The following is a 19,427-nucleotide window of genomic DNA, read 5'->3' on the forward strand; positions in this document are numbered from 1 at the left end:
TATAAGTCATCTAGTAGTATACGATGTCAGGAAAACTTTATCATTACATTACATGTTACCATTTAATGTTGAATTATCAGAGAGAGAGAGAGAGAGAGAGAGAGAGAGAGAAAGGAAACTGACTAAAAAATATTATTTTTGTACTGATGATCAAGTGTTACATTATTTATCTTTACTAATAATCCCCACACTGATGAAAATTGTTATGTTTCAGATGTACAAACATAAACAAATATTCACCCGTATGCTGATGTTTAATTGTCTGCTTCCAACATTATTAAACAATAAATAATAGCCTATAGAACTTTACTTGATGTGAAGTCTTCAGGATGGACCCTGTTCAACTTCAGAAATTTTTATATGGGAACCAAGTTCTATGGAGTTTGGTGCAGTTTTGGTTCCTGGGCTATGATTCCTGCCCATTAGGTTGTACCCACTAAAGTCCTTTTCTTCTAATATTTAGCAAGAGCCTGAACCTACTTCAGTAAAATATTATGATTTTGGAGGGGAATCCTAAAGGCTTTATCTAGAGCCATTGTCTGGGCTACTGTAGAAACAGGGTGGACTCTGTAGAAGAGGACTCTCCCTCTTTAGATATAAAAGGCTCATTCTAAGGTAACAAAAACACAATAACTCTTCTTTTCAGGTGATTGTACACTAATGAGAACATACATATTAACATTATATTACATTTCTGACAATAGATCCTCCTAAATGGACCTTTAATGTCAACTTCACCTTTACTCTGTGCTTAAACGCTCTCAGACATCATAGCATCTCGAATATAACTGATTTACTTTGCTGACCTTTACATTCATGTTTTTTTATATAGATAATTTCATGAAGTTCAGATCTGAATTAGGCCTGATCAGTCTTTGTTGACTTGCACACTTTGCCTGTATTTTCGGAAGACTCCAGTGTTAGTGTAGACAACACTGTCAATCACAGAGTTAATGGACTGTAGCTAATGGCATTAGCCAACTGAAGATGGAAACAAACTCACTATCCATGAAGTCTGATGAAGTTTGTTAGCAATCTCTGCTTATGAAATAGGCTCTGCAGCAAGGACAGTTACAGAGCATAACTCTGTTTTCCTTGTTTGTAAGACATCATTATCAAAGAAACATCTCTGTTGTCATTGGACAGCATTGGGTGACAATGTTTTCTCAAACTTTTTTGTATACATTTTGTGACCCCTCTATTTAGCAGATTAAGATACACTTTGTGTGTCCCCTATCCAGTTGCCAAAATCAATATTAGAAGAGAGAATAGTTGACAAAAATGTGGATACACAAACCCAATGCCCCAGGGTTTTGTGATCATTAACATAATCATAAATAAAATGTTCATTTTCAATACTTTGTTGATAATCCTTTGCAGGCTATGATTCCCTGAAATTTGGAACTCATGGACATCACCCGATGCTGGTTTTCCTCCTTTGTGATGCTTTGTCAGGACTGTACTGCAGCTGTCTTCAGTTGTTGTGTGTTTGTGGGCCTTTCTACCTTTAGTGTTGTCTTCAGAAAGAGAAGTGCATGCTCGATGAGATCAGGTCAATGACTCGGCCATTGCAGAATATTCTACTTCTTTGCCTTAAAAAAAACTCCTGGGTTGCTTTCATGGTATGTTTTGGGTCATTGTCTATCTGCACTGCATAATGCCATCCAATCAACCGGTATGTCCCTACTCTTCTGAATTCATCCAGTGCCAGTGGAAGCCATGCATGCCCCTGCCATCACACTGCCTCCACCATGTTTTACAGATGATGTGCTATGCTTCGAATCATCATGAGCTGTTCCTGTCCTTCTGTATACTTTTTTTCCCCCATCATTCTGTTACAGGTTGATCTTTGTTTCATCTCTTCAAAGAATTCTGCTCCAGAACTGGGCTGGCTGTTTTTTTTGTCGATCTGACCTTTATATTCTTGAGGCTTATCAGTGGTTTGCACCTTGTGGGGAACCCTCTGTATTTGCTCTTCTGAAGTAATCCTTAAACCCTTCCTCCAATTTGGACGAGAATGCCCTTAAATTAAAGCTGAGAATCTGCATTTGAAGCCCATATTCTTTATATAACTGTAACTCTAATCTGATTTGGTTAACACCTAAAATAACATTATTTGGCAAATGGACTGTAATTATATAGCACCTTTCTAGTCTTTCGACCACTGTGCTGTACACTACATGCCACACTCACCCCATTCACACACATTCACACACATTCACACACTGATGGCAGTAGCTGCCATGCAAGGTGCCAATTGCTCACCAGAATGGAAACTAATCATTCATACACACTCATACACCGATGCAGAGCATCGGGAGTAATTTGCGGTTCAGTGTCTTGCTCAAGAAGAACCAGGGATTGAACCACCAGCCTTCCGATTAGTGGACAACCCTATACTTATATACATTTATATATATGTGTATATAACATTGGGAGCACTGACAGGTGAAGAGAATAACACTGATTATCTGGTTATCATGGCTCCTGTCAGTGGATGGGATATATCAGGCACATGTGAACATATTTTCCTCAAAATAGAAGCAGGACAAATGGGCAACTGTATGCATTTGAGTAACTTGAATGCCCAGGTGATCATAATGTTATGGCTGATCGGTGTGTATATAAACTCAGTTCTTCGTGTGACTTTGACCTCATTCTGCTTGTTACATTATTGCATATTGATGCTCTTCAGCATTAATATTTATTGTGGTGCCACTGTCTTGGCCTGGTTTGCCTTGAAAAAATACTTTTTTAAATCTCACTGGGACTAGCCTAGTTAAAATAAAGGTACAAAAAAATGATTAATCTCAATTTATGGTGTATTTGATTTGCATATAATTAACAACAATCAAGAATATATTCGCTCATATAGAGCAAAGTTCAACTCAAATGAGAGAATTAGTAATATGATTATTTCAGTGTAGAAAAACTGTAGAAAAAGAAACCAGAAGAAAAAAAAAGGAAGAATGGATAGACTGCGTAATGATGTTAAAGCCAAAGTCTCAGTTATCATTGTAGACATTATAACCTTTTATAACCCTGAAACTCCCAGCTGTACTTCATTCAGTTAGATGGAACTCTAAAGTTACTCAGCAATTGGTTGAAATGTTTCATTGATAGCATTTGAAGTCCTGTTTAATCTTTGCTCATGAATACTAGATGATCATTATTAATCCCCATTTCTCTGCTTTATACATCTGTTGTTGAAAGTTAAAAGCTCCACCTTTGCAAAAACCTTCACTCAAAGGTTTTAGAGACTTTTAGGCTTTGAGTGTATTGACAGCACAATTTGCAAATATATTAAGGATTATATGGTATGCCACAGGCCTTTCGAGATATAATTTGACATTCTTTGTGTAGCTGGTGATAGCTGATATGGCATGACTAAATATACTTAAAGAAAAGTTACAGTTTCTTAAAACTTTTATTTAAAAGGGTTTTATTTTGATAGCTCTGGCCAGTCAGCAATAATAAGACTGTACTCAAGCAATGTAAAGATCTAGGAAGGTGGCAAGCAGTCAGGCGATGTTTCCCCATTAGCCGTACCTCTTTCAAAATGAGCAGGTGTGAACATTACCTGTGTACCTCAAGTTTTGCTGCAGCGCTCTAAGGCTATTGCTAGGAGGTTCATCCATCGCTCATGCAGCACTGAAGACCTTGTCTGCTCACTTTGTGTATAAGTTGATCTTAGTCTGGACAATCGGCTCCCAAAAATGCTATTTTTAATGCTAGCTAGTTAAGGGAACTAGTGGGGCCCACAGCTTAGAGGGCTGTGCGAAAATGATATAAAGCCTAGTGCTGTGAGAAGCAGAGACGATGGTTACGCACTATAACAGTCCAGCAGAGAGCAGAGTAGGAGAGAAAACAGCACCCCTAATGTGCTGAGAGAAATTGAAAGCCCCCAAACTACTGGATATACCTTTCCGATAATTCAGCTTGATTGTATATTTTTGTTGTTTGCACCATAGAACCTGGTTCCCATGTCAAAATGTAACTGAAGTTGAACAGGGTCTATCCTGAAGACTTCACATCAAGTAAAGTTCTATGAAGGCTATTATTGTTTAACAATGCTGGCAGCAGACAATTAAACAATGGTATCATCAGCATAAGAGTGAATATTTGTTTAAGTTTGTACATCTGAAACTTCGAAATTTTCATCAGTGTGGGGATAATTAGTACATTTAAATAATGTATAACACTTAATTTTCAGTACAAAAATAATATTTTATTAGTCAGTTTCAAGTCTCTCTCTATGAATTATCTGGAAATCAAATAGTCATGATGTCCAGTGTTCTTGTTGCCCACATACCCAAATCTTTTACATCAAGCCCAAGCAGGCACAACCCCAGATGACATAACTTGTTTTCTCAGACAAAGGTCCTCCAGGGCTACAGAAGACACTATACGACTGAATGGTGAGTATCCGTTATGAGAAAAATCCTTCATGTGCAAAAACAGTGTTGTGTCCCCTGAAATTAAAATAATTAAGGGTTATATATACAAAATTCACTTGCCACTATGTCCCACTAGAGCAGCAGCGTTTCAGACTAAAACAATGGCCAATGGCTAGATTCAATTGACAAAACCACTCATTTTATTTAGCAGATAAACATAAAAAACTCTTTAAAATGGACGGCTGAGCATGGACACTGGACAGAGCAGATTAGTATTCTAATTGTCTAACAATGGACAGGATCCCTAAAGAGATAGACCTTTCACCAGAACAGCCTTGCAGATCATCATAATATCCTAAATTCATTCAAAGTGGACAGAAACCATATATAACTCATAAAACAGTTTTTGTTCATCTTTCTGCTGTTCCAATAATTACCAGCTCTGGTTTGGTGAAAATAAATCCTTAATTCACTGACGTAGATGATAAAAACAGCTGTTTCAGTCACTCTACTCAGCTGTATATGGAGCAGACCAGCTGTGTAAAAATCCAAAGAGGCTGTGATAGCAACACAGGCAGAGGGAGTGTAACACCTCCACTTTATCTTTAAATAGATAAAGTCGTTTGCTGCTATATTAATGTTGTTAAAGTTAAATCGCATATACCTTTAAGTATATTTGTTTTGATACTTTATACCTCTGCTTACTCATGCATGAATATATCCTTCAGTCATTCACCCACACATCAAAGACACTGTATACCATCACCTCTTTTAGGCTGCGGTGGAAGCCATCCAGGCACTGCACTGGAGTGCTTTGAAAGCGTCCCATTTACATTTATTCCCATGCATTTATTTACATTTCTGTCAGGGATCCCCTGCACTGCACACATAGTCAGGAGGTCAATGGCTTGCTGTCTACATTCACCGGTGAGAGCCCTGGTTAGTCAAATTGTATACACGCCACAAGTATGTGATGTCCTTACATGGCCACAGAGGGGTTATATAATATATAGTCTAAAACTTGTCTCACACAAGACTTGAACTCTAAACTCCTTGTTGTGCTTGACCAATATATCCACCATAACATTCCCCTCACATAGACTTGTCCCTTTTTATAATATTTCACCTGACGTTTTAAAGCCTTTCTGTTAGAGGGCTTTATGGCAGAAGTCAACATTAGTTTAGATGGTCTATGCTGCTTTGATTTTGGCTATTGTTTTTCTTTTCTGCCTCTTGCGAGTCCCTCATCTTCATGAAAGTATAATCAGTAGCCAATATGAAGTGGGATGCCATCCCCCTTGTTAGCAAAATGACCAAAATGCAATCCCCTTTCCATCCTCCTTCTCCATCCCCTATAGCAGCGAGTGCATAGGGGCAGAGGGGTTGTTTAGTTGAATATGTTAGTCTAGATTATCACTGATGCTTTATCTGACTGAGGTTTGTGCAAGTTAGAATCTATGGCCCCAACCATGGCACTGAAATATCAGTAACTGTGCCTTTTCCTCTCAGTCCTGCCCTGTCAGTTTATTCTTCTTAACAAATCACTAACTGAGTATAATACAAAATTTCTACCTTCAATCATTTAATTCAACACACAAAAGGGTAAAAGGGTAAAAGAGTATGGGGGCTTTTTTGGTTAGTTTTTGTATATTACTGTTTTGTAACTGTGTATGCATACGTGTGTGTCTCTGTGAAATCTTGTATAACATGTGTGGGAGTGGGGACCCACATCAGGCAGTGGAAGATGTGGGAGGAGGACAAGAAATGTGTAGGAAAACTCCTGCTGAAGGACTTGTCAAACACACAGAGACACGCAGTCACACACTTTCTTTGATTACTTCCATCTTTAAGTTATTTTATTCATCCTTGCTGTATAAATTTCCATCGTGCTGTGCTTGTGCTCCTTTGTGTGCACCATGCTGTGAGTATCCCCATGCAGAAGTCATTATCAGAGCAATCGCAGCCTTTGGACACTCATATATCACTGTTAGCGTTCTTTGTTAAAGTGGGAGGGTCAGCAGAGATTGATTAAAGAGAAAATCACACTGAGAGGAAGGAAGTGTAGAAATTAATTCTTGCTTCTAGTGAAGGTGTTTGAGGTTTCTACCTGCCCTCATTCAGCCGGGGTTACGTGACTGTGTTCACAAAAAGGCTGAGGAATGAACAATAGACTGACTGTGGCGAGAACACGGTTCAAGGTTACAAGCAACAGCCTCTCAAGGAGAACATATTGTGTGTGTGTGTGTGTGTGTGTGTGTGTGTGTGTGTGCGTGTGCAGTAGTATCATCTGTGGTTCCCTCCGGCATAATGAATTCCGCCTGTGTTCTGGTGTGTTTGTGCGCCCGTATGTGTCACGGATGTTTATGGCGACATCCTTGAATCTCAGCCGGCATTTTAATCACAGCGCAGCATCAGGCGGACCCGCTCGCAGCAGCGCAGCCTCAATTGGATGGAGCGAATCGCTGTGTCGTGATGTGAGGTAGAGTGTGACTCGCAGCCATAGGGAATTTTCCAGTTGATGATAAAGGTTTCCCAACTTTCTTTTTGGGTTTGACTTGAGTTTAATTATGCAGCTTTTTCCTGTCAGGGTGTAATCCCCTCACACACAGATGTTCTGGACCGTGAAGAGGGAAAGTGTCAAATTTTGGACCTGTGTAGCTCAAAGAACAGAGCAATGCACAAGTCGTGATGATTAGAATAAATGTATTAATTAATGTATAGCCTACATTGTTTACGGTGTTGAAAGAAACAGGGGTCTGCAGGAAAAACACCTGATGAAGACTATAGAAACATGTAGAATATTGAATATGCTGGAGGCTAAAACCCCCACCAGCTCTCAAGGTGTGTCAAACACACACTCAGGGATGCCTTTTTGCCTCAATTCGCACCACCCAGGATGGACTGTTGTCTTGCATCTTAACAATGACTGTGCTTCTAAAAGTTTCTTTGTGTTGAGTCTGAACACGTCTTTAGAGAAGATAGAAGGAGCTTTGAAGATTAGGCAGAAAATTCCTGAAAGCCTGTCTGTTAGTTCGGAGCAGGTGTGTTAAAGGGAGTACAGGAACAGCAGCAGCAACAAAGCATCTTCCAGCAGCTCAAAGGCAGAGCAGTAAACAGCACTGAGCCCCTGTTGTCCCGGGGATTCCCCCCTTTGAGAAATGACTTCAGGCCCCGTTTTCTAATCCAGATCCAATTTCAATACAATTACCGAGATTGTTCTGTAATTCATCACCGAATGAAAAGTCCAATCTCCCCAGAGAGAAATTAGGCGGCAGGAACTGAGCTGTGACCTTACAGAAGATTGGTGACGTGTCTCCAGAGGAAAAGTCCTCTCTTTCTTCCTGTATGATAATTGTGAGGATCTGATCTGGGGTCAGTACGCCTGTCACTTCTGCTCTGAAAAATTACCAGGATGCAATGTGACCAAAATGGGGTACTTTACTGTCTGAGTGTGTGATTTGCGGCAAAGGATCACCTCCATCTACAGACGTCCAGAGGAGAAAGAGAAGGTCAAAAATCATGTAGCCTGCTGCATGAAGCATTTATGATGGTCAAAGCTTCCAAAGCATTGTTAAAAGTGCTTTTTTCTTTGTTTCCAACATTGTTTCTATGCATGAGTCCAGTGTATAAGCCCTGTAAAGACCAGGTGTGTTTCAGCCATATTTGATATAACCAACAAGTCTTGCAAATTAAACAGGGCCCTAGAACGACATATAGAAGCGTCCAACCCAGTATTATGCCAAAATTTGTAATACACACACCCGCTTAACATGGCAGTGTCACATTCTCATTCCACGTTCACACCAGCAATAATAAATATGCAACTTCCAGTTACACTTTTGATTTGGTTGAGGCAGCAAAGCTACTTGGTTAGATTTAGGAAAAGATCGTAAGTTACGTTATGTACCTGACAACTCAACATAGACTTTTGGTTTCACACATTATCCATTAGCTCGTTATACTGTACCTTTGTACATGCGTGTAATTTTCACATCTAGGTGAAGAAAAACGTGACACTGACACAGTATCCCCTCGTGGTTTGGCAGAGCTATTGTGTGTGTGTTAGTTGCCTTGACGTGAGACTGGGCTGCCCTACAAGCACGATCACATTTGTTTGTCCCTTCCAAAACTGTTACAAATCATTAATGGAAAAATGTATCCGTTTTATCTGTCTGACAACACCATGGTTAAGGTTGGTTAGATTTGGGCACAAAATGCAACAGCAGGAAACCAAAACCTGTTAGGACCACATACATTTGCCTACGTGGTCCTATATGTTTTGATACTGTAGGGCTGTGGTTTCAAGCCCTTTTCCTTAAGGGACCCCTTTTCAATTATTGTGTAAACCGATTACCCCTGACAGTAACTGCAGGAAGTTTGTGTAAAACAAGCCATTTGGAGGAATTTTGAGCAGATTATGTCCTGTAAATATTGTGTTTTCCTGATATTTTTAGGAATTCTGTATTATGTATTTTTTATTTTTAAGATGAGATAAGATAGACATTATTGATCCCACACTGGGGAAATTCACCCGCTACAGCAGCTCCAGATACAACACAGCAGATAAGAAAATACAAATTAAATAAAAAAAATGGAACAGAACAATCATACATAATAGGCTTATTTTTTGACAAATTCAGTGTTTTCATCTCATTGTTCTATCAGCTCTTTGGTTGTTTGAACTTTTCTAATGCAGGATGAAGCTGTTTATCTGAGAGTGAAGGCTATGTGAATGTAGCTTGTGTTCAGGTCTTCAAAGTTTAGATCTTAATATAAACTTTAAAAATAACTGTTTCAGTTTTTTTTCTGAAGTTTTCTTCACAGAAATAAATGAAATATTTAGGGCTACTCTGTATATTTTTTTAGTTTTTTTGGGCACCCCTTGAAATTAAGAAGGCCTTGTGAGCCCCTGTGAAGCTTTGGTGACCCCTAGTGGGGGTCCCGTACCCCAGGTTGGGAACCACTGCACTAGCGGAATCTACAGTACCCTACCTTGTAATAAAAGCATATTTATTATAGTAAGAAACCACTGGTAAAACCTAAAAGCGACTGTCACAAAACCAGGGACGTTGAATATAGGAACGGACATGTTAGCAGAGTTTAAGGTTCTGCTATGTCCTATATATCCCAATACGGTCTCCTCACTGTATGATTTTGGTGCCCAAGTTCCTGAGGTACATTAACTTCTGAAGGACAGATATTTTGGGTGGTGGAGCATGTGCCTTTATCAAGTATAATCTACAGATGCATGCAGGTTGCTAATGATCATCCCTTTCTTTTTTTCTCATTTAGGTCAGTGGTTTCCAACCTCTTTTCTTAAAGGGACCCCTTTTCTATCATTGAGTAAACAGACGACCCCTGACTATGTATGGTCCAGGTTGGGAACCACTGATTTAGTTTTTATTTGTTGACAAGTTGTAATGCATTTTGTCATATATAATTTTTTTATAATGTACTGAATTTTTTTCAAATGTTGAATGTGAAAAAAAGGTGCCAAGAAATTTCACTGGTTATAGTTCTTAATGACAAAATTAACAAATATGAGTACTTTATGTAACAGCTTTTACGTTGAAGATGGTCGTTGAAGCATTGGATGATTTTATTTTCTGATACCCATATTAGTGTACAAATACTTGTTTTGAGACAGAAAATTGTCATGACTAATTCGTCACCATAAATACAACCACAAATAACTGCAGGACGAGTCTTTATTTCTTTTGTTGTCCTCCATTGTTCCTCAGCTCTCTCTCTCTCTCTCTCTCTCTCTCTCTCTCACAGTGGGATTCCTGGGAAGAAGTGTGGAACGATCATCTTCTCAGCCGAGGAGCTCAGTAACTGCCGGGTTAGTATTAGATCATACTCAGGACACTGTTTCTCCAGGCTTCACACACACACACACACACACACACACACACACACACACACACACACACTGGGTTATATAAACAGTCCAAGACAGGGGTCAAAAAGTTAAGCACTACAGTCTGAATTCATGACAGTCACGTTGTGTGTTTCCATTTTTAACCCAGCCAAGTGAATTTAAATGACCGCACAGGCTTCAGAATAATTTTGTCATCTGGATCGAGTGGGAAGTGAATTTGTACTTTTCCTTCAAAGTGATGATGAGAGGCGCTCATGCATTATTTATCCCATCTTATAGTCCCCTTTTCTTGCCACAGTGGGTAAATAATTAGACACTGCAATCAAAGAGAGAAGCACATGCAAGCACTGACACACCCCACACACAGACATGCTCACAGTGGTATTACAGTATGCACTTTCACATGAAAACGTAGGCAATTACATCCTAGCTGGTAATGATTTGAGTACCGAGGAGGCAGTTTGCTGTAATGTATATACAGAATTAATACCATACCACATCATGCATATGAATGTGAGGAGGGTTAAACTCGCACTGCAGGCCATATAGCAGTGATGATGGTATACTGCAGAGTCCTTGAGGGCTTCAGAACTCAGAGTGTACATTCACATTTATTAGTTATGGTTCACAAGGTCTGTCTCTGGAAAAACATCCCTGGTTAGTTTTATTTCATGGATGAAATGTCAGTTCTATTTAAAGCTGCAGTAGGTAACTTTTATAAAAATAAATGTCTTTCATATTTGATGAAACTTATACTGTACCTTATACTCACTGTATCCTGACAGTGGTACATGAGACAAAATCAGGTTAGTGCTCCTAATGGCATTTGGAATACTCCATTGGGCCTAGACGAAAACAACCAATCAGAGATGAGAAAAGTTGTTGAGTCTCATCCCCAAAAGAGCAAATACTGGCACTTTGGGTCCCTGGTAAAGACTCAACTATCTTTCTCGGCTCTGTCAGGTCTGTCTGGATTGACTGGGCCTATGCTAACTCAGTTCATAGTAAATGGTAAATGGACTGTAATTATATAGTGCCTTTCTAGTTTGCCGACCACTCAAAGCGCTTTTAGATTACATACCACATTCATCCATTCATACAAATTCATACACTGATGGCAAAGGCCATCACAAACGGGGTGAATTTTACGTATTCGCCCAATTCATGTTATTTGTGTCATCTTTGCATTGACTTTATATGTAATCTCATCGAGCAGAAATTTTGCTTTGCTTTTTGTGTGAATACATCTTTAACCTGTAGGGTTTCAGTGCTGAATCGGTCACAGTGTGTTTTTCAGGTCTTCAAGAGATAGGCCTTAGGTCCAAGTGAACAAATAGGTATGGTGAAAAACGGGGATTAATTCCAAGTCCAGCTGCTAGACTGAACTAAACCATGAACTGTTGTTGTTGTTCGTCCAGGACATAGCCACCATGCAGCTCTGTGCCAACAAGCTGGATAAAAAGGATTTCTTTGGCAAGTCTGACCCTTTCCTCGTCTTCTACCGGAGCAACGAGGATGGGACGTAAGTGTGTGTTTTTGTTAGGTGCGTGTGTTGTTAAATGACTGTAAATCCTTTATTGTTCAATCCATCTGTTAGTCCTTCAGCTGAGGCGAGTTTGCCACAACTCTTCCCTTGTTACTGACAGCGACTGATAATCTGCCAGCAGATTTCTCTGTTGGATCCAGTCCCACGAGAAGTTTGAAAGCTTCTTGCCTGTCAGATGGAAGAAGGGCTAATAGATTTTCTTGACACTGACACAGAAAGTTCTAATCTGTACTTACTGTAGCCTTCAATATTTCAGACATACAGTTCAGGATCAAAACCCTCTGTGAGCTTGTTGTGTTTCTGCTGTCTCATGCTGAAGATTTCATTCAGTTGAGCTGCTTTTCAAAAGACTGTCTGTGTGTCTAAATGAGCTACCTTTGAATACTCACCCAGTGAGCAAAGATATTACACATATTTTTCATTGAGGCAAACTTTTACATTACATTACATACTACAGGAAGTGGAGATCAAACCACTTTGTCTCTTTTTGAGAGATTTCCTATCCATCCAACCCGTCTCACTCCCAAGTCATCAAATATTGCCACTTGTTCACTGTGCACTGGTCCTCCACTACAAATTATGACACTTTAGGTATCCCTGTAGTATAATTTCTGCACACACCCGCCGTCAAAGTCCAGTGACATAGTATAAAGAGTGAGAAAATCCATATATGGAGCTGGTGGGGTGGATGGGTGGCTCAAAAAACACAGGACTTTAACCCAGGAGACTGCTGTTGGGGTCCTGTGTGAAACCAACAGTTTAAGTAACGCACTTGATGTACTTAAGTTACTTCAGGTCATATCAGTTATGTTTTACTCACATACTCAAGTGCGAAATTAACCTTACAATCTTTTTCTAAACTAACCAAGTAGTTTTTGTGCATAGCTAAACTGTGATTGTTCACAATGTTTACCACACAAGATTTATTTTGAAAGTCTAACGGGCAAAATCCACTTGATGTGGCTACAGCACATTCTGACGGCACCGTAGCTGGTCTATTTTTGTCGCTGGGATACGACTCAACACGTCAAGCAGCACATAGCATGTGCTACATGTTATATCCACATTGTGGCACACCGGGCCAGAAGTCAATCATGGTAGAAGTGCTAATATCAAGGAAAAAAGACAAAATACACAAGTCAACAACGTCAGGCAGACAATATCTATCTAATATGCTGTCAGTGGAATTTGAAGACACATGGATGATGAAGACATGGGTTGACGGACCCAAGACGCAACATCATTAGGCCATGCATGGTGGAATTTTGTCTTTGGATGTTGCAAATGTATTCTTGCTAGCTTGACTGTGGAGCCCTGCACATGCAAAAATGACGGAGGCGGAGGGTCAACTGACCAAGCGGCAGTATTTGACAAATTGAAAGTGAGAATGTGTTGGTCTATCCCAGCTCCCATTAACCGTTTTTTTTGTTGTTTTTTTTTTTTTAAAAAAAGCTTTTTAGAATTGTCATCCTTACCATGCTGAGCTGTCTCTTTGTGTTTCCAGGTTCACAATCTGCCACAAAACTGAGGTGATCAAGAACAATCTGAATCCTGTTTGGCAGCCTTTCACCATCCCTGTTAGAGCACTCTGTAATGGAGACTATGACAGGTAAGGGGATAGCACCAGGGTCAGAGGGTAGATGATGTTATTATGATCCACCAATTCCTTTGAAGTGTCAGAAGGATTTTGAGTAGTCTGACTGCTATATAAATAAATTACCTTATCTTCATCATGTTGGTTTTGAACATTTTTTAATATCACATCTCCTTGGTATAAAATGTGCTTCATATTTCCTTCAGGAATAATTACAGCTGTAAATTACACTGGATAACAGTGATGTCCAAGAATGGTGGAACAAATCATATCATATGGTATAAAGCTGAATATGAGGGTCGGACTCTTTGGTGGTCAGAATAATGCCAGCAGTCGGCCGTGCTGTTGGTCTCAGGCCAGTGCTGGTGTTATTGAGACCAACACGGAGGCAATGCAGCAACAAAATCTAAATGATTGTACTTATAGTGACCATAAAACATCATTCCAGGTTCAACTTTATCCTAAACTAGTTTTAAACCAGGACCTTGTAGAGGTGAGGAGCAGCCTGAGGGAACCCAATTCTCAAATTCAGAATTCCGATTGGTTCTGATAATGATGAACTACAGAAACTAAAACTAAAACTGACCTTTTTACTGTCATTTCACCACTTGAGTTTACTGTAGCAGAAACAGTTTTGTGTTGGACAGTGACAAGATTTACGCAGAAGACATTACCGAAATATGCCGAACTAGGCAACTTTCCCATTTGCAAAGAAGTGAAAGTGAAGGCATTGGCTCATCAAACATTATCCTCTTCAACCTAAGTGACCACTACACTGCCTGGACACACTGATTAAAAAAACAGGCGATAGTCAAAGATATGTCTTTACCAATAACAAATACCATTGTGTGTGTATCATAAGCTTATATACCTTATTCCTCTGTTGTTGCCAAAAACTATTAAAAACACATCAATGAGCCAGACTGTTGCACCGGGTGACATGTTCCCTCATTACCATGAACACACACTGTAGTTTAAGTACTTTGGATCAGTCCCACATACACTGTCCTTCTGCCCCAAATACTCACTGGAGCACAAATGTGGATTAATCCACTGTTGAAAATAGTCCTCAACAAAATCAGAAGTCCCCTCCTACAGATTCTGCATTCATATGCAGATATCTGTTTATAGACATTCGTGGTCATTTTAAAGCCGTGTAAACTGAAATGGTTAAGACCTTATTAATGCAGGTCCCGCATTATTAATTTAGAGGCCCTGACTTGTCATGGGGCCAATATCCAGTCTATCATGATTACTTTAAAGCAGCCACAGGTACTGGTTGGTTTCTGAGGCTCTAGGCAAAACCTAATCAAAATGTTATGTGTATTCTACTGTGGGTACTGTACTTAATGGATACCTGATGAGCCTGTTTACAACTGCTATTAGAATGTGTCTTGGTTGATCCGATCACAAGTGGACAGTTCTAAATACAACTGTAAATGACCGCCAAGACACTGTGATCACTCAAACCACTTGCTGAGGTGGTCTGGGACCACATATCTTTTGTAGTGTAAATGCTAATGCATCCTGGGCCACAAATGACGACTACCTCCGCACTGCAAGTACACACAAAACACACTGTCTATTTAGTTCACAGTGATGTGAATTATGTGCTAGGGCTCTTGTTTCTGTCTGTTTCATTTGATTTGACCACTGAACTAGTAACCACTATATCCCCAGACTCTCTTCAAACATTTTGGGAGTTACTGAGTGAGGAAAAACGTTCTAAACTTTGTGAAACATTATCTACGACATATTGTTAATTATTTGGGCCTTCTTGCAAATGTTACACATGAAGTTTTTTTTACTTAGTTATTTCTTTATTTACTTAGTGTTGGCTAGACGGCGGTAAAACCACCTCCTACTACTGTCCACTGTAAGTGACTCTCACACTGACAGCCTGTGAGCAGCCTGGCATTAATGTCTTTCTTTGTCATCTGTGATGCGAAAACATCAGATTACCACACAGTTGAAAAAGAAGAAATGTGTGTTCTGCTCATAAAGTTCAGTCTCTCCTCTCCCTGTCAGGGTTGCTGACAGTGCAGGTAGAAGCGACGGGTTAGTGTGTCACTGAACCCAAAAAAAGGAAAGTAACAGTTGACATTGACAACATTTTGAGTAGGGTACAGCCCTATAGAGCGAGGAAATGAGATCTGATCACAAGTGGAGACACTTTCTAATACCAGCTGTAAACAGGCTCTGGCATTATTTAATATTTCATTATGCTGTTGACCTACTATGACAAAGTGTTTTCATGGAGTGTATGCTGTGGAGTGAACATTGAATATTATAAGTGTCTGTGTTTGCATTGTGAAATACAGGTATATTCCTTTAAAACTCCTCTTTGTACAGGTATTGTTATTAATCTTTTATAATATAACTGTATTATCTGTATTTTGTAATAGGCATCCTTTAAATATGTGTTGCTTTTAAACTATGAAATATCCTTTGATGTGAAGGCCAAGAAAAATGTTTACTTCCTGACTCATTCTCTGTCGATCTCTCTCCTCTGCCGCTTCTCTTTCTCACCCTCACACTCTCTCTCCTCTCTGTGAATCTCACCTCTGCTCCCTCATCTCACCTCCCTCCAGGACGGTCAAGGTGGACGTTTACGACTGGGACAGAGACGGGAGGTAAGTTCTCTCGCTCGCTATCTCTCTCTTTTTTTTTTTTTTTTTTTATTCATTTTCAGCTCCAGATTGAATCCCACGGATGTCACACCTTGTTCCATCTGGGTGCAGTTCTTTCAGTCAAATTATTAGGTATTCGAACAGATGGAGGGCTCCATCCGCCTGCCACAAGCTGGGTGATAAATCAAAAACAACTTGTAGGTGAAAGGTGGCAGCTGATTGGACAGTGGTCAGGGTTTTTGGCCGCAGTACTAACATAGCTTCTCTTTCTCTCTGACAGTGGGTCACTGTTGGAGCTCTTCTCACACACTTAATTGGAAACCTCGTGTGGGTTTTTCGAGCTGTCTGGCCTTGTGTTACTGCTGTCCATACATTTCAGTTAGAATTCATTTGAATTTCTCCCAGATTTACAAATCCCTGCCATGCAATGTGTAAGACGGGAGGAAACTCAAGGTAATTTTTTGTCTTGCAGCGGTCTGACGCAGTCATCAGACAGTAATTCTCTGCATAGCTGGCTGCTTTTTCAGAGACAGACAATTCTATTTGTCTTTCCAGGGCACAGGAAAGCAAGGAACTTTTATTCAGATGACAAGCAATTATCAGAGATTTCAGGCCTTAATCTTAAAATAAGGACACGATTGTGTCAAAATAAACTCCTGTGTAATCATTCTGCCAGAGACTGCAGTGTGTGCCATCTTTCACTCAGATAAGATTAAACCCAGTGTTCGGGCCCAGTGAATACAAGGACCCCAATATAGTTCACTCAAGTGTTACATATAGACGGAAGTACAGTACAGTACAGTGTACAGTACTGTGAGGGACCAAGCAGTTAGGCAAAAGGAGTCACAAGAGAATTTCAAAAGGAAGGGTTTTTGATTTTACCAAAAATAATCATTACAACAAAATAATGATAAAGTTTGGGCCCTTAAAAGAGGTCAAACAAACAGACCATACTTAAGCTCTGACCATAACAAACTCAAAAATACAACTGACCTACCATAAGAGGAACAAAGGTAACAAATAACCAAAAAAAAACAACTAAACACTTATTCCAAAAGAAATGTAATCTTAATTAATCAAATAAATATCTTTAATATAATATAAATCAAAACTCAAATATCTTGGGAGAAAATAAAGCTATCCCCCCGGACATAACAAATAGTGGTAGTGTCGAATTTGGCCACCTCCCCTATAAAGCTGCTCTTGTTCAAGGCACCACCCCTTTGACCCAGCAGACTGCATGCATCCTTCCAGGGTGTGGAATCCACAATGCTGGTAAGCTCAAAAGAGAACCATTATAACAGAAACACTAATCCAAAAACAACTAATTGTACGCGCTCCAAAAAGATACCCTTCCATGGTCAACTAAATAAAGTATATATGTAAAACAAACCAAGTGTCCTGTACGTTATTTAAAACTAAATAAATGTTTGCAACAAAATGTATAATGTGTCTGAAAAGGTATATAAACCAATCTTAAGGAAAAACAGCATGAACTAAGGAAAGTGTAAGTGTATGAGGTTACCGCTTTTAACATGGCTGTGTGGCCATGGCTGTGGCCATCACAAGTTCACAAGTTACCATTACTGCTGTGGTATCTCACTTTTATACCAATGCAACAACGCTTGTATTCGAAGACTTGACTTTTTATATTGAATAAAAAATATGTCCAGGCCTTCCTGTAGATGTGGAAACACAAATGATGAAAATTCCAATACGAAATGTGAAATTGTGGTCAAGTTAAAAATCCGACTCTCATACTCATTCTGTGATCTAATTCCAAAAGTGCTAACCCCAGACCAGGGCCCTTTATCTGGGGGTCCAAAGCTTCCCCCTGGTCCTCAGAAAGGCCAATGATTAAAGTATTTTAAATATTTCCTTATTTACAGAATTAAGAACTGGGGCAAAATACCTGGTGAAAGGCAGTATTAAATTACTGCTCATACAAACTGAACATTTCCTACTGCTGCAACTTCACATTTTAAGCATTTAACTGACGACACGCAAGTTGACATTTATTATGAAGTAGTCATCATGAGAAATGAAAAGTGAACCTGGCACTGGCTGCCCGCTATTGTTCATCTAAAATGCAGCCACAGTGAGCTGTTAGATGAAAAATAACTCAACAACTAATAGGAGGCTAATTAGGCCTATGTATTTTTTTTTTTTTATTGCTGGCCCCACAGTGTCTGCTTAGAAAAAATTCTGGCCCTTGGACAATGTAGTTGAAAACCCCTTCCCTAGACTAATATTATATTTCTATTTTCCAGTTATATCTATAGCATCTAAAGCATGCATTAGACATTATTCTGCACTTGACACTAAAACAGGATCCTGTTCCTGTTTAAATCTGAGCAGATTTTAATGTTAAGCCTCAGATTTCTTTAACCAATGACTGCTGATTTCATTTCATATTCTTATTGAACTGTCGCTCCGAGGGATCTATGTCTCTTTCTGCTCTTTCAATTGTCCTTCTGGTAGAACCACTGTACAGTCTTTTGTTCTCTGTGTACAAAATATTACTTTTTTGCAAACTCTTCATACAAAATAAATACATTTAAAAGAAGACTTTCTACAACCTAACAGCATGAAAGACCATTCAGAAATATAGAGTAGTCCTCCCAGCCATCTGATTTTGAGCAGTAGTGTGTATATGTATAAGAGAGAAGAGGAGGAGGGTGGACATCTTGTGATTAGAGGGCAGTAGATTATATCCACATGCATGACAACACTAGAAAATCTCTTGCTTTCCTGGTAAAGACCTAAACATCTCTCTCTTACTGCTTCCTCTCTCCCCCTCCGTTACATTTCCTTCCTTCCCCGTTGGGAGATAGAACTCATTGTCTGCTCCTTGAGGATTCCCCTCTAAATACCAGCATTGCACAGGCAGCATTGGTGTCACGCACAGCTTCAGGTGGTGATATACTGAGATGCAGAGATGATCTGAGGGCATGGAGGGAGATGATATTTACTTGTTTAGCTGATGATGCTGGAGGGGATTATTTTCATGTTCAGATGGAAAATGTGTTGAACTCATCAAAACCTTCTTTCCTTTCATTCTGGCACAAATCAAGTGCAGTGACCATGTTAAGTTGGAAAATAGGAAGTATCATGAGAAGCAAGAACGAGCGAGAAACATGAACTGCTTTACGGCAATTCCACATAAACGCAATGTTGTATGATACTGTGTATAATGTAATACCTACCTCGGTGGACATTGCTCCACACAAAAAAGTTGCCCGGCAACAAATGCACATCAGCAGCGGTAGAAAGGGGGAGGAGGGTGCCGCAAGTGAGTTTTTTTACGACAGTCTTTTGAAATATACGTCCCAGAGCTGTAGGGGGAGCTCGTTGAGAAAACATACAACGACAAAAGTGA

General features: G+C 39.6%; 2 protein-coding genes across 2 annotated transcripts in view; one reads left to right on the top strand and one right to left on the bottom strand.

Moving 5' to 3' along the window:
- Positions 1-19,427, bottom strand: part of LOC127371851 (zinc finger protein 679-like) — a 395,275-nt gene that overhangs the window by 183,160 nt on the left and 192,688 nt on the right. The gene's annotated exons all lie outside the window — the stretch shown is intronic.
- Positions 1-19,427, top strand: part of LOC127371835 (copine-9-like) — a 150,697-nt gene that overhangs the window by 97,543 nt on the left and 33,727 nt on the right. Inside the window, 4 exon segments of the mRNA XM_051414999.1 lie at positions 10,176-10,239; positions 11,697-11,800; positions 13,329-13,433; positions 16,010-16,051. Of these exon segments, the coding sequence (XP_051270959.1) occupies positions 10,176-10,239; positions 11,697-11,800; positions 13,329-13,433; positions 16,010-16,051 (315 nt within the window).

This window comes from Dicentrarchus labrax, unplaced genomic scaffold (assembly GCF_905237075.1).
Source record: "Dicentrarchus labrax unplaced genomic scaffold, dlabrax2021, whole genome shotgun sequence".
NCBI classification, from domain to species: domain Eukaryota; kingdom Metazoa; phylum Chordata; class Actinopteri; family Moronidae; genus Dicentrarchus; species Dicentrarchus labrax.